Source organism: Pongo abelii, chromosome 6 (assembly GCF_028885655.2).
Source record: "Pongo abelii isolate AG06213 chromosome 6, NHGRI_mPonAbe1-v2.0_pri, whole genome shotgun sequence".
NCBI classification, from domain to species: domain Eukaryota; kingdom Metazoa; phylum Chordata; class Mammalia; order Primates; family Hominidae; genus Pongo; species Pongo abelii.
Window position 1 is genome coordinate 51,729,426 of NC_071991.2, and position 24,134 is coordinate 51,753,559.

At 38.1% G+C, this 24,134-nt stretch overlaps 1 protein-coding gene across 8 annotated transcripts in view; it reads right to left on the reverse strand.

Moving 5' to 3' along the window:
* Positions 1-24,134, reverse strand: part of BBS9 (Bardet-Biedl syndrome 9) — a 483,026-nt gene that overhangs the window by 412,462 nt on the left and 46,430 nt on the right. For all 8 annotated transcript variants that reach the window (XM_054559335.2, XM_024250181.3, XM_024250180.3 and 5 more), the window contains one exon: positions 22,879-22,992. In XM_054559335.2, coding sequence (XP_054415310.1) covers positions 22,879-22,954 — 76 coding nt within the window. In that variant the 5' untranslated portion in view covers positions 22,955-22,992. The remainder of the gene's footprint in view (positions 1-22,878; positions 22,993-24,134) is intronic.

The following is a 24,134-nucleotide window of genomic DNA, read 5'->3' on the forward strand; positions in this document are numbered from 1 at the left end:
TGATACCGAAGAGTAGAGTGAGGTCAACTTTAAATGCTTAGAGAGAAATATACTGATTCGCCCCACAGAATTCTGAAAAGTCTCAGGAAGTAAAAGCACTAGGTACCACAGAAAGTGGGATGACGTAGGATCTGAAAACAGAGGAGCTGTTTAAAAGTCTATGGAATTTGTGCTTGCTTTGGCAGCACATATACTAAAATTGGAACAATACTGGAAAGAAAAAAAATTAACAACAAAAATTAAAAGTCTATGGAAATAAACAGATACCCAGGATCCTTCCTCCACAGGAAACAGAAAGCACATATTCTGAAGAGGGTGAACTAAACAAGGAACTCCAGATTAGGGGGACACCAGGCATAGAAGAACATGAGAATGGGGCAGACACCTGAAAATACATGAAGAAAAAGTCTTCATCCTGATAGTCAACCCAAAACCTCCTTCCCCATCCAGGTCCAGAATACATTATGCCCATGGTCCCCAGAGAGGAGTGAAAAAAACCTCTAGAGTAAGAAAACAACCTCAGGAGAAAAGACATACAACTACTGCTATTTGAGTCCCCAATAAAACAGCCAGTTATCCCCTAACTGTACTAAAGTAAAAGTAAAGCCCACCAGTTGACAAACCCAGGCCCCTGTCTCCAGGGACATACAGCTTACAGTCAGCCTTTATTGTATGACTGTCAAATAGAAATTGATAGCCAATAAAGCTAAGCCAGCTGTTCAAAAATCCAACCCACTTTCACAGTGCTCAATTTTTCTACTGATTCATCCTCAAATAAAAACTGATGACCAGAAATGTGAGGAAAACTTGCTATAAGAAAAGTCCAAGAAAAACAAAAGAGCAAAACAAAATTACTCCAGAACAAAATGAGATCATTAAAAGGAAGAAAATTGGGTGTTGGGGGGGATTCCTTGTCTCCAGATGACAGGAAGGTCTCCAGGAACTAGAAAAAAACTGACAGATTCAATAGTATGAGTGAAAGCCAGGAAAACCTTCAGGAATTGTAAGGCAATAGAAATAAATGCGTGTGTTTTAAAAATCCACTAAGATCATTTTCCTGTGAGTAGCACAGGACATTGGATTCATAAAAGGACACTGGACTTATGTGATCTTAGTACTCTACAATGAATAATATTTACATAATTCAAACAAAGTATGTGTTTTAACTTTTAGAATCATGAGAAGTCATGGAAGATGTAAGTTATAGCTACAGACCAGCATGTAAACATTATCAACTTGGACAATGTAAGAATAAAGGTAGAGCGGACAGAGGTTGAGAGACTTAAATCAGAGAGAAATAACAGTAATGATGAAGATAGCCAATGTCTTCATTTTATAAAATGTAGAATCAAGGGGTTGAAAGTTGGTAGAACAAGAAATAGAAATTAAGTATACTGTTTGAACATGCACAGGTGACCAGCAACAGAAATGAAAACAGTGATATAATTGGAAGGAGGATAAGAGAAAGGAAGTGTCAATAATCAAAACTTTTACCACTGTAGTACATCAAAATCTAAATAGGATAAATCCAAAAATAGGGTGTGATCACACAATCTAGAGATAAGGAGTTAACCATAAGAAAAAATAAAGGCATCAGTGACTCATATTAGAGAGTAGGGAGAATAATGGGGAGAGTGAGGCCTTCATATGCTTGTCTGTACTATTTGACTTTTTATTTTTATCAAATTAACTACACATGGTTAAAAGTTATTTTGAATGTTTCTGGGCTCTTGCAAGGCTTAAAATAAATAGTTTATTTTTAAATGTATAACAATATACTGTATCTTGCTAACATACTTCTAACATCCCTCTCCTTCTAAGATCTCGTTGCCTAAAAACTTCATTCTTATTTTTCTAGCAGCCCTGCAGCGAATTGAACCATATTTAAAGAGTCTTTTTAAATTATCCCACCTTCATTTAAAATTGCACATAAATGTGTGTGGTGTATAATCATTTTTAAGTTTTGAAGTGAGAGGAGGAGGAAAGGAGAGTAAGTATAACATTGAAAAAAAAACAGATTGCTGAAAAGCCAAAAAGTTGAGGACTGACTTCTACACTTCTAGCTTGCTTCAGTAACTGTGCGATAAATACAAAGAGCTCAACTATTCCATAATAAGCCCTATATAAATCCTAAAACTCTACCATGATATATTAGCCTTTAAAAGCCAGAAAAACATAGCTATTGCCAGTTAATCTTGAAACTGGGGGAAATTTACAGGAAATATGTTTCAGGCATATTAGAGGTCCCTAATTTTAGTGTCTTCATTAACTGAGTAACCCATTAGGCCCAATGCCTACTAACCTACATCATTTGTCAAACTTACATTTATTCCAGTATAATTAATACAAACTGATTCCCCAACAGATAATCTATTCTAAATATTGACATCAAAACAATATGGTTTTCAGGAAGTTGGGCAAGAGAAGCAAAGAAAGAATAAGGGATGAATGATGGAGCCAATTTCCCAAGTTTAAAAAGAATTTGTCACCATCTTTCAAAAAGAAAAGAACCATTGATTGGGTTCCCAAATTATATTATGTGTTGATCAATTCAAGAATAGCCTAATACTGCTGAGAAAACCACAGAATAACAGAATTTTGAATAATCTTTCACTGAAAGGCAAAAGTTAAACATCATATTCCTTTAGAGAACTAGCAACAGTAGACATATTAATAGTGCTAGGCACTGTTCCTAATATATCAGGACCCACATTAAAACCACTGCTGAAGTCTAGAAATGGTCATAACAAATCTTTCAACCTTACAGCATAAAAGTCAGTTGATAATTTCTTTGTCTAACACCTAATAAAATTCATTCTTCCAAAATTGTGGAAAAGCTAAGCACAGTCCTCCCTTATTATAAAGTTTCCTGTTACAAGGTTGCATGGTTTACACATATGTTATACTTTATTATTGAAAAAAAAGTCCTCCTTATAACACCCTCTTTGTTGTAATACTCAACATACTTTGCCTCCGGGCTAGATATATAATGAAAGCAAAATGAATTCAGACAGATTGTTGAGGAAAAAAAGCTAGTTTCTTTTTAGTATTCTTTCTAAAGTCTTTTTTCTTTCCTTGTAGCTTATCATCATCTCAACATTTTGTTCCTACTTAACATTTTCCTTTTCTTTTTACATAGTTCCCTTGGTAAATGAAAGATGATAGATTGTTAAAAACAGTTTGTACCACCTTGGAAACATGTACTTTTAATATACAAATCCTGCCTTCCAAAACCTTATATAAATTTCATCTTTAGGACAATGAACTGTATAGGACTTAATCAACCAGCTGGAAAAAGCCATATGAAATCCTAATTTTCCACTCACACATTTTATGTTCACAGTCTCCTAAAATCATGAATATAACTTTCCAAATTAAATTTAGGATTACATCTCAGTTATTGTTTCCATATTAAATAGTACTGTCTTATTTTAGCAAAGATCTAGAAATGCTGATTTAAAAGGTTCATGTTCACAAATTTCAATAAAAGAAAATTTGATTTTAAAATCCAGCTCACTTTTAACTTAGGTAGAAACATAATTGAAATAGTAATATAATATAGGTGAACTTGTTCTGATGCCAAGCTTTACCATTTCTGATATTCTAAGTTAGCCAGAAGTGACTGAAATTATGTACAATATGAAATACTGAAGATACAAATGTAGTATCTTTGAAGGTTGAGGTAAACACATATAATATGATTGTTCTACAAAAAGCATGCCTACCAATATTAGAACTCTATTCTCAATATTCTTGGGTGTCATAAAATTTTATAACAGTGAAAAAGATTGGGAATTTTTTAACGGTATAATTTAAAAATTATTTTACACTTGTATGATACTTTTATTTTTGTATTGTCCACATAAATAATTATATAAAGATCTTAATAGCTTTATTCATATTGGCCAAAAACTGGAAACTACTCAAAAGTCCATCAAAAAAAACCTCCTTAAATTTTATATATCTAGTATATCCTATAATCAGAGTACCAGTGTACTTTAAAAATATATTTGACATGCTAGTAGTCAACACAAGCATTTGCTTTTCATATTAAGCATTAATATATATCTTTATTTTGTGCTACAGAATTTAAATCTCAAAGCAAGTTTCCATGTAGAGACTGGAAAAGGGTGGCTGAATCAACTTAATTTAAGAGAGACCTGGGGGAAGGGCAGATTATTCATTTCTCATGGCAATGTGTTGTGTAGATGCATTTTTGAAACTGCTGGAAGCCTTTATATTGCAGTGTCACTTGAATAAAGTAGTTCATGGTAGCCATTTTCCTTCTCAATTGAGTAGGATATTTAACAGCTTCATTACTCCACTGTTTAAAAAGGGACCATGATGAAATATATATATGGATCAAAAATGGTTGTCAAATCCTATCAAGACCACCACATTTAACCACCTTGTCAAAGGCAGTGCTGACCACAAGCGTTACCTCAAAGCTTTTCCAGTCTTGGCATTTAGCTACCATGAAAGAAATTATTTTTTTTTGCAAACAACACTAAGAAACCTCAAATTTTCTTTTTAGTCTTTCCCTCTCTTAGCAATAGCAGGCAAGGAGGTATTTAACCAAATTTTGATAGTGTATGTATAATGGGAATCAGAACTTACCTTTTAGAAAAAGTAACAACTTTAAATGATCATGTAAAAAAACAATCTGCAAACTACTGGGAACTCTCTTTATAACCTTCCCCCAGGAACTAAGGGTTTTATGCAACATAACATACAGGAAATCACTATTTGAAAGTAACATTATTTTATAGGTCTTGGACCAGAGATGTTATAAATGAATGCCATGTATATGAGAAAACTCAGCACAGGATGAGAGTCAATCCTATTATCCCCTTGATCTTCCGACTTCTCACTGTGGATCCATAAAGGATCTTAAAAACAAATGAGGGAAGTTCTCCAATATTATAAAACACCTACACTTTAATGCCCAGGCAAGGAATGGGAGCCAGTACACCACAGAGATTCTTCTCTAACATTACGCTCTAACATTTCAACCACATGTATGAGAAAATAAGGGCCATATGGTTCACTGGTGAGACAAGGGCTATCAAAACATTATCCATTGATTCCCTGTGAGGAAAACAGCGTTAATCTTTTATTAGCACTAACACCCCCACACAAAAAAAGCAAGGCTGTGTTCTGGCTGTTCATTCACCCCAGCTGAGCATATCAGTTCACTCTCTGGATGGCAATCAAAGAAACCAGACAGCTTTGGGAAGCACAGCCTCTCAGCAACTGCATGTGGCCACTAATACATTTTCTTGGCAGATAAGAAAAAGGCTCCAGTTCAGACAATTAGAAGTTATTTGAAGGCTGAGGATCTGATTATCTAGGATTGTCTCAAGATGTAGCAAAACCTCAGAGTGGGGAGGATGCTTTTTTTTTAATTTTTTAAAATTAAAATTAAAAAGATGTGGCAAAAGGTGACTGACTTATCCTTCAGTTCACTATTTTCTTTGGCAGGACTTTTATTCCAAAGAATTCATGAATTTTTATTTATGTGACAATATAATCCCATACAAGCTTATAGACGTCATTTTATGATTTAAAAAATATTCCACTATGCTCATATATATTATTGGTAAAAATCCATTCACTTCCTTTACTAACAATTGTAGTCCAAACATACTGAACTTTTTATATACAGTATTTTTTTCCACCTCAGTCACAAATGTGAGACTACTGTCTCACGTGCTGTCAGACCTTATAATCTATACCATGCCGATATTATATCTAGACTCTGACATTAAACTTTCCTTGGTAAAAATTCTACTTTTCTGAACTTCCATTTGACTGAAAAAACAATCAAAGTAGAAAAATTGGAAGAATTAAAGGAAAATGAATTTTCACAGGACACAGAGAGAAGATAAAAGTGTTACAGATGAAAAGATGTGTCTTTTACACTAAATATTAGAGAATTTAAGTAATTTTTTAAAACAAAAACATTTTGATTTGTGGACATTATCACAAATACTCGATAGTTCTGAATACCACATTCCAAGCTAAAAAGTAGGAAGAGTAATCTATAGAAACACAGTTGCAATTAGACAAGAAAGTGTATTTCTACTAGATAACTTACATACAACATGCTGCATCACCAGCATATTGAGAAATAATGTGACTAAGGGTGAACCCAGGAGGCCCAAGTTACTCACCCTCACTTTACCACTATGGGAGACAGTGACTACAATGACCCATGCCTTGTAATAGATATTTTAACATGTTTGTTAAAGAGGAAAATAAAACTTAGAAGTTGGCTAGAATAATGGAACTGAGCTAACATGTGTTCTAAAAAAATAACCCCAAAGTCTAAAGTATATAACACATCAGCCCTGCCCAATCAAATGTCTATTTTGGTTCAATCATTCAACAAATACTTCTTAAGCACCCACTATGTGCCAAAGACTGTGAAAGACACTAGATATGCAGTGATGAACAAAAGACACAGTCCCTGCCCTCAGTAAGCTTATAGAAAAACCTCCCTCTCATTCCTTTCTCAGAATACATAGACCTTCTCTCTAACTAGCAAGGCAATTAAATAAGAGTTACTATATTAGGAAGAACATGAGCTTTGGAATCAGATAGCTCTGGGTTCAAATCAGATAGCTATGCCTGGATGTGTCTGGAGAAATACCTTTATCTTCTCTGATCTCCAGTCTCCCAGTATGAAAAAATGGTGATTATGTTATCTCACTGGGCTAAATGCAATACCACAACATATAGAAGAGAATAAATACTAGCTCTCTCTCCACATAGTCTTCTCTATAAATAAATATAAGAATTCCTGCTAGATAATCAAACTCCAGGAAACAGAAACATCAAAATTCTGCATGGAAGAGAAGTTTCTAAGCTTAGAAGAAATAGAATAAAGTGTACAAGAAAGGAATGATCTGACCACATTAAAACACTTACACAATTTAAAAGCCAACAACAATCTGGAAAAAACATATTCACATCAAATACAATGAAATTAATCTATACTGAATAAGTCTACCAGAATTATTCAAACAACTGAACTGTTGAATCCACAGGAATTTTTATGATGAACATTTGTTTTTCAAATCCAGCATTGGGATTAGTTTTAAAGACCCTTTAAAAAATGTAACTTCATGGATTAAACAAATAAATAAATAAGTAAATTATAGAAAATAGCAAACATACACCAATGGCAATGAAACCAAAGAAAGAACACAACTTCATACCACAATCTTTAAAATATGGTGACCATAAAGCAGATGTTTCCAAGAATCTTCAGGGCTAGATCTGGTGCATTTTGTGAAGCTGCTAAGACCAAACTCCACACAAGGAGAAGGAGAGGTGAGGCTGTGAATAAACAAAATTCTGAAAATTTCACTAAAACTCTCAAACTTATAGGAAGACAAATCCAGGAAGGGGAGGGGGGATGTAGAGAGCCCAGAGAAATGGAAATGCCCATAATACCGTAAGTTCTACCTTTACCACATTCCTTCTGGTCAGAAAAGAAAAATACAGATTTTATCATTTTGGTATTTTTTCTGCAAAAAGAAAAAAACAGGAAATGCCGTAGACCATAAAAAACAGCAGCCAAGCTAAATAAATATCTCCAGCAATTATGATGAGTAGGAGAAGTGGAAGACAGGCGAGAGGAGGAATTGCCACGTGAAGCCTCACACACACCCACAGAGGACCAGAAGAAAAGTAGGGGGTGGAGAATGGAAACAGCTTCTAATGAAATACAAACAGGCGAAGCAACAAATGGCACTGACTCAAGGAAACCTGATGAATAGTGAGAGAGAAGATCCAAAATCTAAGAATATCTCTCAACCTTCCAAGATAACAGGTTACAGACCAACCAGGTAGTGTGACAGTAATTCAAGATGCTTAGCAAAATCACAAAAGAAAGGGTTGAAGCCAAATCCTACAGTAAGGCTGCTACAGACAACCCTTCTTCCTCCCCATGTCTTCTCTACTGCCCCTAGACAGGTGATAAGCAGACACACTGCGTGATATCCAACCCTCAAAACAGTACGTCAGGAAGGAAAACAAACTCCTCTCTGATTGGGTAGGAAAGAAAGCAAGAAAAATTCACCAGCACCATAAAAAAGCAAACTGGCCCAAAGAGAGTGGGCCAAGCTAAGCTTGATTGCTCAAGCAAGGTAAAGAGGCTGGCCTGGCAAATCCACAAACAAGATGACTAAATTCCAGAAACTGTAAAATTACTCTAAAATTACTCTGGGTTAGCTCAAGTTGGAACATTCTGGATTATATTCTACTGTCCACATATATGTTTTCAGTGGTTGCGTTTGGGAGGTGGTGCTCAATCATTTACTTTTTTTTTTTTTTTTACCAGTACATATGTTTTAAATATGCCTCTGTGAACAAGACTACTTTTATAACAAAAGTATATACATCCTCATGTGAAGAATACTGAAAGTGAGGAAAAGATAAAGTAAAAATCCTGACTTACATTATTTCAAGTTTCAATCTCTCCTGTAAATAATTTGAGACATGCCCCCAAATTTAAATATCTATGCATACCAAGCCTAAAATCATGACAAATGGTTTTGCAAAGCATTCAATTAAATTCAATTACAACAAATCCTCAAAATACACACAGACATTTCAAGCAATTATCCCCATACACTGTACCAGAATGAGGCTGCATTCAGCTCAGGACAGAGCGCATCCTTTAACTGCTTAGGCCCTGCCTTCTCCAATTCATATACACACCTGAGGGCACACTCTCAAATCACCACTGCTGGCCTCTCCTGTCAGTTCTAAAGTAGTACCACAGGGAGGTCCTAGGAGAGAAAGTGAAACCAAAAGCAAGGTGGATATTTACAGTTTTTTGGCCACCCAGTAACTATTTCACTCTCTTTCATTAATGCTATAGAACCAAGTTAAAGGTGACCCCTTTATATATTGACCCCATGTTGTTTACTTCTTCATCCAGACTGACCATTAACTCAAAGCTCACGGATACCAAATTCAAATTTTTATATCAATTGCTTTAAACACAGCCCAAATAAGGATATTTTCAGCCTGTTTTGCATACCCTGAAAAACCGCACCCAACATCCACTAGCTATAGGTAAAACAAACCCTGAGCATGTAAAAGACTATATGTTGCTGCTGCCCTCCCCAGTCCTGCTTCTCAGCAACCTGGACACCTAAGCCCCACTCTGAGTCCTCTCTCCCCAGATAGCTCCCCTGACCTCTGCCCCTTCTGGGTTGAGGCCACCTCACTCTCTCTGGAAGGTCTCTTGCTGTAAGGGGACCTCCTCTTGCATGCAATCCTGCCAAAGCACCACGCAAATAAAGCTTATTGTGTTCTACTGCCATCTGATAGCCATGTCTTTTTTCTTGATCATCTCCAAAGTCCTCAGATTCACCGCAGTTAATTATTCACTGATATTCCTCTGGAAATCCACCCCTCTCCCCTCTCCACTCTTACTCTTAGTGGTAAGAGGACTTCCCACACCTGTGGCTCAGGCTCAAGTTTAATCACATTCCTTTGGTGGCAGTGATTGGTTCAGAGATGGCCCAACCAGAGCCTATGAGTTGGGAACAGACGTTTGTTGAGCCTTCTAGGAGGAAGGAAGAACCTCTTTTACAAGGACTAGAATGTGACAAGTAAAGATTTAAAGCTTCTATAGCCATCATGTAACCAGGAGGAAATAGCCTATCCCAGGAAATGGAAGCAAGAGATGAAAGAGAGAAACCAGATCTGATCACAGAGAAGGCTCGAGTGACGTTAGCCAGTCAACTTCCTATTCTTGCTTAAGCCAACTGTTAGTTGCAACCAAGGGAGTCTTCAGTTTTACCAAAGACAAGGTTGGAAAGAAAACAAAAGTACATCTAAATCCACATGAAAAAGCGGAATTATGGCCTCTGCAGGAAATGGGAGGTTTGGGTTTTTGACGGCAACATTTAACTCTTGAGTTGTGTCTTACCAGGTAAGCTCAAAATATAAATATCCCCATGTATCCTCTACTAAAAATACAAAAAGTTAGCCGAGCATGGTGGCGGGCGCCTGTGGACCCAGCTGCTCAGGAGGCTGAGGCAGGAGAATGGCGTGAACCCGGGAGGCGGAGCTTGCAGTGCGCCACTGCACTCCAGCCTGGGCGAAAGAGCAAAACTCAGTCTCAAAAAAAAAAAAAAAAAAAAAAAAAATCCCCATGTAAAACAAAGCTCTATAATCAAGAAAAGAAATTTTCTGGTGGGGGGAGGGGGGAGGGATAGCATTGGGAGATATACCTAATGCTAGATGACGAGTTGGTGGGTGCAGTGCACCAGCATGGCACATGTATACATATGTAACTTACCTGCATGTTGTGCACAAGTACCATAGAGTCTAAAGTATAATAATAATAATAATAAAGGAAAAAACAAACAAACAAACAAAAAAAAAAAAGAAATTTTTTAAAGGAAAGCAAATAAGTTTAAGATGTTGATAAAGATAAAAATTGAAGAAAGAGCCAGTCACGGTGGCTCATACCTGTAATCCCAGCACTTTGGGAGGCCTAGGCAGGCATACTGGCTGAGCCCAAGACTTCAAGACCAGCCTGGGCAACATAGCGAGACCTTGTATCTACTTTTTTTTTTTTTTTTTTTGAAAGACAGAGTCACTCTGGAGTGCAGTGGCTCGATCTCGGCTCACTGCAGCCTCTGCCTCCTGGGTTCAAGCGATTCTCCTGCCTCAGCTTCCTGAGTAGCTGGGACTACAGGCACATGCCACCACGCCCAGCTAATTTTTGTATTTTTAGTAGAGGCGGGGTTTCACCATGTTGGCCAGGATGGTCTCGATCTCCTGACCTCGTGATCCGCCCCCCTCAGCCTCCCAAAGTGCTGGGATTACAGGCATGAGCCACCACACCCAGCCTCTATTTTTTTTTTAATTAAAAAAAAATTGAAGAAAGTACCAGATGGTGGTGTAATGGTGATAATTTGTAATAAAGTATTTCTTTTCCTTTTCTTTTTTTTCCAAAGGGTCTGACTTTTAATCTCATGAAGTATTAAATAGGCTTTTTTTCCCATAAACCACATATTTATTATGAAAAGAAGGCAATAATTCAACAGGGCTATAAGGCACAAATTACACGATGAGAAACAATGTTTTAAATTATAGGCACATCATAATCAAAACAACATAATTTTAAAAATAAAAATGGGGCCAGGCACAATGGCTCATGCCTGTAATCCTAGCACTCTGAGAGGCTGAGGCAGGCAGATCGCTTGAGCCCAGGAGTTTGAGACCAGCCTGCGCAATATGGCAAAACCCCGTCACTACAAAAAAAAACAAATAGCCATGCATGGTAGCACACATGTGTAGTCCCAGCTACTCAGGAGGCTGAGGCAGGAGGACTGCTTGAACTCGGGAGGCAGAGGTTGCAGTGAGCTGAGATCATACCACCACACTCCAGCCTGGGTGACAAAGCTAGACCCTGTCTCTAAAACAAATAAAATAAAATAAAAGTAAAAATGTACTCAGGTCAAATTTTTTCAGCAAAATACTACCTATGAAAGGCATTTGATTTATCAGATTAAGATTTCACCATGTGTTCTCAAAGACTTCTCCCCCCCTTATAAAACATTTTCCCCTCTGGCTATGGCCTTAATTGCAACTACCTTCATGCCCAAACCCCTTTACAAAGCACCTTTCCTTTGGGATTTCCATTTCTTCTCTATGGATTCCTCATTCCAGTGCAACATGACCAATGTTCCTACCCTTCTGTTAAAATTATTCTCCCTAAAATCACCAATGACTTGCAAATAACCAAATCCAACATTTTCTTTCCAATACTCCAGCTGCTTAACCTCTGAACTCTCAAGTCCTTCAGTGCCTCTTGGAATCTCTCCCTTCCCTCTCCTTCCATGACACCATGCTCTTCTGTCTCTAAATTTATATTCCTTAATCTCTGTGCTAGTTCCTCTTCTTATCTCCACCCTTAAATTTGTCATTCTCATGTACTCTTGAAGAGCACTATATCCTTCTCCATTAAAGATCAGCTGGTAGCTGAAGAAGATAATTGTCCTTTACTGAGGGCTTTATGCTATAAGTTAAAAAGTCAATTTAGTAGCCTAAAAATAGCAAGGTTTTTAAAGCACTATAAAGTCTGAAAAGTAATCTTCTTGAGGGGAACAAACTATCCCAGAAGGAATTTGAATGGTTCAACCTTTGGGCAACAAAGGCTAAAGACCATACTGAAGACCATAAAATTGAAACTGGGAATTACTAATCTCTGGATTAAAGAGGATAAAAATGAAGGGCTGGAATAAAAAAGGTAACAGCACACTCCCCACTCTCATTTACTCCCCTCGCCCCCGCCCCTCCCCCCACCCTACCCCACCCCCACCCGCCACACACACACACACACACGCACACACACACACACATATTCACTCAACTACAGGGAGCTGCTCTAATCCCAGGGCATCATTTTGTACATATTTATCTCTATCATGATTTACCTCATTATTTTATAGTTAACCCTTCATCTTTATTACTCCTAGATTGTGAGCTACTTGAGAACATAAACTGTCTTTTTCTTTTTTTCTTTTTTTGAGACGGAGTCTCGCTCTGTCGCCCAGGCTGGAGTGCAATGATGCAATCTCGGCTCACTGCAACCTCCGACTCCCGGGTTCAAGCGATTTCTCCTGTCTCAGCCTCCCAAGTAGCTGGGATTACAGGCACCCACCACCGCGCCCAGCTAATTTTTTTGTATTTTTAGTAGAGATGGGGTTTTACCATGTTGGCCAGGCTGGTCTCGAACTCCTGACCTCAAGTCTCTGCCCACCTCAGCCTCCCAAAGTGCTAGGATTACAGGCGTGAGCCACCATGGCCAGCCCATAAACTGTCTTTTCTTTATCTGTCTATTCCAAGAAAACTAACACAGTGCCTGAGCACTCAGAATTCTTACTAAATATGCATCGAATGGATGGGGGGATGGACAGACGGAGGGACAAAGAGAGATGATGTAAGGGAGGAACAACACACCAGACTTGCTTCAGTTCCTGAAAGTGCCCAAGCACCTACAACAAACCAACAATTCCTTCCCAGTGTCCCTGTTACACACTTGAAAGATCCCTATATAAGGTTCATCATCTTTTCACAGCCAACAAGACAAATTTGGGGTAACTGAGGACTTTGGGTCAGTTACTACAGGGACTCTAAATCAGGCTATGAGTGAAGGAAATTCTAGCTCAAATATCTTGATACTACATAGACTACAAGAAGTATCTTATTTTACTACATTAAGTATATGCAGCTGTTGACCTTAAAACAATATTATTTTCTTCACCACTGGCTTTCTGTGAATCAATATTAATGCTGTCTTTTTCCAAATATTATTTTGAAATGGCAAGTTTGTCTTAACTAGGTAAAATACCATGTTAACAACCACTGGAAATTTTAGTAACACAAAGAAACAAAAGCAAGTGAAAATTTGGCAAATATACCATTTTGTTCTTTTTTCAAAAACATGTAGAGTTCAAATTACCAAAACAAATAAATTCCACCAATATTACTAACATATCTTAAATCTATTAAAATCTACCTTTTCAAAATTGATTTAGTATATGTCCAAACTGTAACTTGTTTGTCTATGCTTATGCTACTTACTAAATTTTGCAAGCATTAATTTGTCAAGAGCATAAAAAAAAGATAAACTAATATTTTATTAGAACCCAAAATCACATATTCCTTCAAAAAAGCAGCTTGGATTTAAATTTTAAAAAACAATAAACATTTTTAACTTCAAACACACTTCCCCTCTGCAAAAATAAATAAATAAAAGCCCAATACAACCAATTAATATTATAATTTTTGGAGGAATTTTAAATTTTTTTGGACTTTTCTTACAAACCAAAGCATCAACCAGAAAAATAAAACTGAAAAAGCAAACATACAACCCAGAAGTTACTTAACATATTTCCCATAATCTATGAAGAATCAAAGATGTGCACTTAACTTTAGCCAAACCAAACTACACTCCATTCTGATAGGAAAGTTTTTTCTGAATGGGGGAGGAGGTAAGTTCACTCACAGCCCAATCAAGGAGGCAGTTTAGTGTGACTAACACCAGAAGCTTCCAGATGCAGACAGGCTGGGTGGAAATCCTCCCTCCACCACTCACAGTTACTTTTTCAACCTGTAAAGCTCTTAGAACACTGCCTGATACAAAATAAGCATTTTGCAGACATAGGGCTATAGCACACCTCTAGATCACTGCAGCTTAGCATTACCTGGAATATTGTCAGAAATTCAGAAATTAAGGTCCAATTTCAGACTTACAAGAGTCAGAATCTGCATTTTAATCACGATCCCCTTATAATTCAAACACAACTTAAAAGTTTTAAAAAAGTTAAAAGTTTGAGAAGCACAGCTAGAAAGCGCTTTTATATTATATTCTGTTATCTGTTATAATTAACTGTCTTTTAAAAACCCTCCCTGTTGTACAACTCGAAGAAGTTACATTTATTTTTAATAAAAGGCAAAGCATTATTATGGGATCAACATTCCTCCATTAGTGATTTCTTGCCATACCTTATTCTAAGGCAGCAGCAACTAAGGCCAAAAGTTATAGAGGACTGCCATCTAGTGTTAGTTCATTTTGACGCACACACAAAATACTGCACCCCTCTTTTCCTACTGCCTTTCCATAATTTAAATAACACATTTGCTTAAAACTGTGTTGGGCTTTAGTTTTGTTTAATTCCTTTATTGAGACATGACATGATTACCAAACAATAATTCCAAAAGATGCCATATGAAATAGAGGAAAGTAGAAAACACGGATTTTTAGGTTTCTTTTTTAAATAACATCAACTCCAGGGAAGCTTTCCAATTAAAAGAATCACCCACTCACTCCTGGAAAGGTGCACATTAAATGCACATTAAAGACATCAGGCTTAGAAAGTGGGCTTTCTTATGAAATGTGCAAGTCTTGGAGTCTTACTTTCTTCTACCTAAGTTCTGTACTTTTTGCAATTTATACAGTATTTAAGGAATAAAGCTACTTTCATATTGGAAAAAAATATTTTACAAGTGTCTGACTTAATAACTCAACCTCTCCACTCTATCCTAAGGAAATAATCAGAAATGTAGATAAAGATTTATGTAAAAAAATGTTCATTCATAGCTTTGTCAGAAGCATCGGAACCAGAGCGACTCCATCTTGAATAGGGACTGGGTAAAATGAGGCTGAGACCTACTGGGCTGCATTCCCAGAAGGTTAGACATTCCAAGTCACAGGATAACACAGGAGGTTGGCACAAGGTACAGGTCACAAAGACCTTACTGATAAAACAGTATGTGGTAAAGAAGCCAGCCAAAACCCACCAAAACCAAGATGGTAACCAAAGTGACCTCTGGTTGTCCTCACTACTCATTATCGCTAATTATAATGCATTAGCATGCTAAAAGACACTCCCACTAGTGCCATGTCAATTTACAAATGCCATGGCAACATCAGGGAGTTACACTGTATGGTCTAAAGAGGGGAGGAAACCTCAGTTCTGGGGAAATTGCCCACCCTTTTCCTGGAAAACTCATGAATAATCCATCCCTTGTTTAGCATTTAATCAATAAATAATCATAAAATAGCCAATCAGCAGCCCTCAGGGCTGCTCTGCCAATGGAGTAGCCATTCTTTCATTCCTTTACTTTGTTAATAAACTTGCTGTCACTTTACTCTATGAACTTGCCCTGAATTCTTTCTTGTTTGAGATCCAAGAACCCTGTCTTGGGGTCTGGATCAGGACCCCTTTCCAGTAACATTTTCCTGGTGAACTATGAAAGAACGATATGAAGGAGACTCCTGACCCAAAGGAAACAGACTGCAGAACCCATTGGCCGACTATGGTTAAGTGGTGGATTAGAGGCCCAACTTAGAAGATTTAAAGTCTCTCCAAAGACAGAATGGGTTAAACGCCCCTCTTAATAAAAAGTAAGGATTCTTGACAAACTTGGGTTCGAGACCCAACTTAGGAAGATTAGAGTCCTTCTTAAGATTTAGGGGGTTAGAGGCCCCTCTCAGTAAAATCCCTATTGGTTAAAAATGAATTTGGCATTATGGGATGTTAACCGCTATTTTCTTTGGATTAATCTGCCTTGCGCTCTTTGCTGATGGCTGTGGGGGGATTAAGCATGTAAAGGATCACCGGACATGGGGAGCTTCTTTTCTCCCCAAAAGGGGAAACTTGAAAGCTGATGGGACTGCTGGAAAAGATCCCTTAGCAAATGACAAGCAACCACCTGCACTTTTGTTTAGTGTCACTGCAATGGGTGGGTCTTTCTCTGGCTTCCCCTAAGCTCCTTGTCTTCCCGCCCCACTGCAGGCAATGCTTTTCTCCTTCCCTTTCCTCTCTCTCTCTCTCTCTCTCTCTCTCTCTGTGCAAACTGCTTATAGGAGTGGTAAAAATCACTACCTCTTGCAATATTTTAATTAATGAGAAAAAGGATTTGTGAGGCTGGTCTTAAGCTACAGTGACTCTGGGGAACTTTCTGCTATAAATGTTTTTTACTGTATTCTGTCATAAAGAGGAGTACCTTAAGATTGAACATGGGCTTAGGACACATGGGCTTAGAACAAGCCTGCTGTTCAAGCTAGCCCAGCAAACTAGTCAGCTACAAACTTTGCTGCAGGTTCCTGAAGCAAACAAACAAAAAAAAACTGAATGAGGTTCCCCTCTTGTCTTGTTTTATGTCCTTGGGAGCTTGACCTTTTAAGTACGTGGCAGTACTTTCTCTTGTTCTCAGCCATCTGGAGGACAGGAATTTTGGAGTTTATGTCAGAGCTCTAAAAATTATCTCAAGCAGTTAAAAGCTTTTGCAAGCTCAAAATTGACTGCTCTAGGCTCTTTCTGGGAAAGACAATGGAAACTGTCCAGTGCTGTAGCTTAGTAACTAAGGCTTATTGGTTTCTCCTGTGAGGTTACTTTTGGTAACGTTTAAAAGCCAGAAATATTGTCTGTTTGGCCTGGTTAAAGTAGGGTAATAAGAGGTTTATAAGGAATTTTTTTTAAGGAGGACGATGGTTAAAAGGCAGCTTACTTAAAAGCAGATATCCAAGTTATATGTACATTTTAAAGGCCTTTATGGTTTTTTTTCCTCTTCCTGGATTGTGTTTTTCTGGAAAAGGGTTTTTTCTTCTCAGTCAACTGAATTGTTTTTCCCCATTTTGTCTTCTTGACATTTTTGATGCACACGAGAGGACCTAAGATAATATCTAACAGCTTGGGACACCTTGGGAAAAACGGAGGAGGTGCTGCAGACCCCATTTTGGGGGGGAAAAAAGACTTCTGTTTCCCTCGTGGAACCCTAAGAATTGAAAATAGATCCCTCTCACATTTTTTACTTTTGGGGGTATTAGAAATTACTTCACATTATGCGAGAGATTTCATGTGTAATAACTAGGTAGGAAATACACTTTTGGGGATAGCTAATGGAAGTTATGGGGGGACACTCAGCTCTTTCCATGTTTGGATCAGAGAAGCATGCTCTTGGCCACCTAGAAGGTATGGAAACCTCCCCATCCCCTACTGAGAGATAAGACTCCCATGGGAAATGGGCTGATACCCATCCCTTTTTTGGGATCCAGGATCTGGTATAAAAATGGAACCCTTAATTTTGGGGGATCTGTTTCGCCTTCCACCTATACCTGTTTATTAGGGCTAGAAACTGAATGCTTTAAATGGAAACTTAGAAACTGGCAAATGAAAAATCTTACAACTATTGGATCTTCTTTTGTCTGTGTATTTATATGTGTTGTGTGTGTGTGATGTTTATATATATATAAAAGTTCTGATTAATTGGTTTAAAAATAATAGGCACTTAAATACTGTCAAAAAATTAAGACTATAATGCCTTTTAGTTCATGTGACTTAAGTAATCTTTGGGAAATAAAAACACAGCTTTAAAGATTATTAGTAAAATAAAGACACTTGGTCTAAATTAGGTAGGTCAGATATTAGGTCTGATAAATGCTTTAAGGTCATAAACTGCTTCTTTGACTCTTGAAAATTGTTCAACTTAACTGCTGTGGAGCCATTAGATTTTAAGTAAGGCCTGGGAACATGTGGAGTTAGCCACATCCCCTAACTATACATGAGAGTCACACCTTATCTGCACTTCTGTCTGGTGCCCTAGGTTCCACACCTAGTACATAATTAAAATCATGTACTTACCAGATTTTTCACCAAAAGTAAGTTTCTAAGAGTTAACAGTGTAACATATAATTGAGACTACTAGAGAAAGAGTTTTATATGCAAGGTGTGTCAGGAAAATGAAATGTGCTTTTGAAAAAAGATTATAAGAAGGCATGGGAATGTGGGTTTTTTTCTTTTTGCCTAGTTTAGAGGGTTAAAGGATTGTTTTTTGTTTTGTTTTGTTTGAGACGAGTCTCGCTCTGTCACCCAGGCTGGAGTGCAGTGGTGCAATCTCGGCTCACTGCAAGCTCCGCCTCCTGGGTTCACGTCATTCTCCCGCCTCAGCCTCCCGGGTAGCTGAGATTACAGGAGCCTGCCACCATACCCGGCTACTTTTGTTTTTGTATTTTTAGTAGAGACGGGGTTTCACCGTGTTAGCCAGGATGGTCTCGATCTCCTGACCTTGTGATCCGCCTGCCTCGGCCTCCCAAAGTGCTGGGATTACAGGCGTGAGCCACCACGCCCGGCCAAGGATTGTTTTAAGTTAGATGGGAAAAAGACGAAGGTTTGAACAAGTTGTGGAAGGTTGGTGAAAAATTAATCTTGTAGAAGAAATTCTGTGTGTGAACATATCAGCTAAAGTTAAAGGTGTATTATTCCATTTTTCCATAAACTGAACATTGGAATAAAAGCACAACAGGTTTTTCTTAGAGCACTGATCTGCTTTTTAACAACAACAACAACAAAAAAAAGGTGTAAAGGGTTATATGCAAGGTTTATAAGAATCTTATGATCAAACTAAAATTGGATAGATTTGTCTATAAGGTTTTATTAAGAATTGGTTGACATCAATAGTGTACTAATGCAAAGGTGAAAACTGGCTTTCTGTCTCGAACAGGATTTTCAAGTTATATTAAAAATAATAGAAGATTTGGCTGGGCATGGTGCCTCACGCCTATAATCCCAGCACTTTGGGATTTCCAGGTACAAAGAAGTATATAGAAATGTCTCACCTATTATTCTCTAGAGGTTTGCTAGGGCTGTTAGGTTCAATTTCTCATATTAGAAATGTCTCCCTACCCTTTAGTTCCACCTGCAGGAGGCTCCTTGCACCCTTCTTGCACTTCGTCCACTCTGGCAGCTCCCCTGGAGGAGATCTAAGTCCCTCTTGGCATCGGCATGCTGGTACAAATCCCATGGCAGGATCCGCCGTAAGCCATATGAGGTGACCACAGAATCGCAGATAGGACCCACTCACTCCGCACAGCAGTAGTACTTTGTACCATTCACACAAGCAGCACCACAAGTAGGAGTGCTTATGATCATTCACATGCACATTCAGCCCCCTGAATATCCCGACCACCAAGGAAATACTTTGTCGCCTTTATGACGTTTCTTACCTCGCTCTGTGCACAAAGTTACCTGGTCGCCACAGTATGTGAGGATCCTTTTCCCCAGGTTGCCAGCCTGGGTTTATTTGTCACACCAGGTGGATCCCCAGTCTCTCACCCTGAGGCCACCGCAACAAGGCAGTGGGACATTTCTCCCCATGAGAGGCAACTGGAGACCTGTTCTCCAGGAGAGAATGGGCTCCCATACGGGCCACCAGATTGTTACAAACAAATGCTTGTCCCTTGGCGCCAAAAAAAACTAGTGCTCAAAGAATTTTCTTGGCCAGGTGCAGTGGCTCACGCCTGTAATCCTAGCACTTTGGGAGGCTGAGGCAGGCGGGTCACGAGGTCAGAAGATCGAGACCATTCTGGCCAACATGGTGAAACCCCATCTCTACTAAAAATACAAAAATTAGCTGGGCGTGGTGGCATGTGCCTGTAATCCCAGCTACTCGGGAGGCTGAGGTAGAAGAATTGCTTGAACCAGGGAGTCAGAGGTTGCAGTGAGCCAAGATCACACCACTGCACTCCAGCCTGATGACAGAGCGAGACTCCATCTCAAAAAAAAAAAAAAAATTTCTCAGCAAGGCAATTTTACATCTATAGAAGGGTGCAACTCGCAGATGGAGCAATGGCGAGAGTACACCTGAACAAGGGAGGGGAAGGGATTCTTATTCCTGACACAGGTAGCCCCTACTGCTGTGTTGTTCCCCTATTGACTAGGGTTGGACCACACAGTCTAAGCTAATTCTGATTGGCTATTTTAAAGAGAACAGGGGTATGAGCCAGAGTGGCGGGGTGAGCAGTTTGGCAGGAAAGACAGTTATGAAACAGGTAACTAAAGGTGACTTAGCTCAGAGCAGGTGACCAGGGCTGACTGAGGTCAAAGCAGGCAACCAGGATAAGTCAGGACAGAGCAGGTGACCAGGGGAACAGATGTGAACTACTGATTAAAACTGGTGGAAAAGGCTATTTACTGAAACTACAAGGAAGTTAAACTTTAAAATAGAGGACAAAGAACTGAACATACTGACATACTGATTCTTTGAAGAGAAATTGAGAACTCACTGTATCCAACAGGGTTAACTTGATCTGATAATAAAATAAAAAGTACACTGCAATCTATATAATAGTGGTCCCCAACCTTTTTGGCATCAAGGACCAGTTTTGTGGAAGACAATTTTTCCACAGACCAGGAAGGGGGAAGATTTCAGGATGACTTGGCACATTATATTTATTGTGCACTTTATTTCTATTATTATTACATTGTAATATATAATGAAATAATTACACAACTCAACACAGTATAGGATCAGTAGAAGCCCTGAGCTTGTTTTCCTGCAACTAGATGGTCCCATCTTGGCATGATGGGAGGCAATGACAGATGATCAGGCATTAGATTTGCATAAGAGCACACAACCTAGATCCCTCGCATGCACAGTTCACAATAGAGTTTGTGCTCCTATGAGAATCTCATGCAGCCAGATCTGACAGGAGGCAGAGCTCAGGCTAATGCAAGCAATGGGGAGTGGCTGTAAATACAGATGACGCTTTGCTCACTGACCTGCCGCTCACCTCCTGCTGTGAAATCCGGTTCCTAACAGGTCATGGACCACTACATGTCTGTAGCTTGGGGGTTGGGGATCCCTGCTATATAACATTTAATGTGATCTAAAGAACCACTGTTATGCTATCAAAAAACACTTTTATTTGGCCAAAGCACTTTTTTCTCATGTCATAATTTTTTTATGATGTATGGAATTTAGCAATTTGCTTTTTGGAGATTCGGTAGGGAAAAGTGAATTGAAAATAGCTAACTAAACAAGGGAGGCTTAGGTTCCCTAATCAGGTCAGACATTTTTTCAAAGAACAATAAAAATCAGTTCTAAAAGCTGAGGAAGCACTTCACTGACAGACTCTCCCCTCATCTAAATTTCTCTCTTCATCTAACTCTAGATACCTCCTTATTGTTCAAGTAATCCAAACATTCCTGTTACTCAAGCAGTCCTCCAACCTAACCAAGTGTTTTGTTTCACATCACTTCAGTTACGCAAAATATTTATTTGCACATCACCACCAAAAATATCCCTGATGCTGCTTGGTATACCCAAATTCAATTATTCCTTGTCTTTATCTGTATGTATTAATACAAAAAAACTGAGTTCACACAAATGAATAATACTTCCAAAATGAAGTCATTTTTTCATGTTGCTAAGGAAAAATACAGTGCAACAGCTAAACAATAAACTCATAAAACATGAGTCCAGGAAGAGCTAAGATATTATAAAATCCCTAGTTACATGCTCTGCAGGTGGCACAGGAACATAAATATATATGCACACAGAGTCACACAATCACACGGGTAAGTGTCACCACCTGGCTTCCTATCCTCAATCCAGCACCACCAGCTCCTCTACCACCCTATCATGGTGCAGGGAGAGAAGTTGGTTTGGAAATAAGAGCCCTCCCATGCCAACAGCAAGAGTGTACACAAGCAAGCACCAAGCCTTGGTGAATCTGGAAGCTCTGGGACTGAGTGGACACAATGAAGGTGGCCTTTGTGCTAATTAGAAAAAGACACCCCTCTGCCAAGGTGGGAGGAACCCAGTCTCACTGAGCCAGTGCTAGATAAAGGTGATGCCTTTGTGAAACATAGAAAAAGCACCCCTTCCTCTGGGTAGATTTACTCCAAGCCAGAAAGCATGGCTCAACTAGCAGGATCAAGTCTGTATTTCAGCCCCACATCCCCCGCTCTTCCAGCTGCCCTGTGCAGAAACGACCCACACAACCCTGTGCAGCAGCCCCAGATATGGGTAGAGTGGAGAGAGGTGTATGCAGCTTTATCCTGCCTGTAGCAGGTAGAGCAGTGACTTCCTGTCAATGAGGTCAACCATTTTTTCCACTGAGAGAGACAGTCAGGTACCACAGTTCCATTACACACAAAAAAAGCTCAGTTTCAGTCAGCTTATATATAAAAGACAAAATCTGTAGAAAAGGCAGTTTTAGAAATGTTTCTATAGACCATATAAAAATGTGCTGGTTATATAAAAATCAAAGACATCCAATGTTTAAAGTTTTTTTTTTATTATTTTGATTGGGTATTTGGTCTCCTATCCAAGTACTAACCAGGCCTGACCCTGATTAGCTTCCAAGATCAGACAATACCAAGCACATTCAGGGTGGTATGGCCATAGACTTGCTTGGGCATTTGGATACAAAGGTTTCAATAAAATGTCTATTTTAACTCTTTCTGAGAGTCAAATCACTTAATCCTCTGTTTTATATGACCAAATATTCTAAATCTGTCACTTGAAATAGCATACTCATGATTAAAAGCAAATTACCTTTTACACCACCAAATGATCCATAGGTCATATTGCAGGCTGTTCTCTGAAGATTATGTTCATACATCAATTTCATCTGATATTGATTCCCATGTTCCACATTACCCAAGGTTCCTAAGGAAAAAAAAAAAGGATTACTTTGTATTTGTGTACACTAAAAAACATTAATTTGTTCTCATCCACTACTCCAATTCTAAGTAATTTTAGGGAAATTATAATAGCAAAGCACTAAAATATTATGTATTGTGAAAAATTAGCATACTGATGACACACAAAGCCAGTACAGTTAAAACAATTTACATCTCAGCCAAATTACACCATTAGACAAAATATTACCCTGGGGACACTTTATATTCTATTTTTATTAGACAGATTATATCTGAGTAAAGTGTAATTATTTAAATAACAACAAAACCCTCTAATTTCAGATCTGAAATAAATAAGTTCTCTGCATTTATAAACACTAACAAAGCAAAGAAATGACTCAAAGTGTCTAAGAAAAAAAAATCCCCAACGCTTTCAAGAAATTAATGTTCCTGCCCCAACTCTCAAAATATTCAAGCCCCTAATTATATTCTAATTTAATTGAGAAATTTTCTAAGCTTCCCTCAACAAGTAAATAGGAAAATGTTTTTTATTTGAAGTCTGCCAAGAAGAATCTCCTTCCAAACACAGAAAAATACTCTGCATTTAATAGACTGCATGTGCTTCACTTTCTAGTTCTTTCCAAATGAGAAAAGAGTATTTATCTGTATTTTATACATATAGAGCAAGAACATTATGATTAAAACATGTGTTGGAAAGAAAAAGGATTCAGAAAGCAATTTTTTCCATAAAGAAGCATCATTCATTAATCCAAAATGTAAAAGTTAAGGAAAATTTTAAATTATCATAAAGCAAATGCAATAGTCCTCAAACTGGGTAGTACTCAATAACTAAAAATATCTAAAAATCTAGGTATGTGTACTTATTTATTTATAAATTTATATAGGAGCATTTATTTGTTTGGGGTTTGTTTGTCCAGAAGAATTTACCAACATACACTGAGATTGTAAGAATATATTTTTATTTCCATTTTAGAATTGAAGCACCTTAAGTTCAAAAAAAATTTACAGAAATTTCCCCAAAATCATACAGTATTCAAGGTACAGAACTGAGTATTCAAACCAGACTTTTAGAACCTAAACCAAATCTTTAGAACCAGGTACTATGTATTGTATCCTGCTGCCCAGTTGTCCACCATTTAACAACTTTCA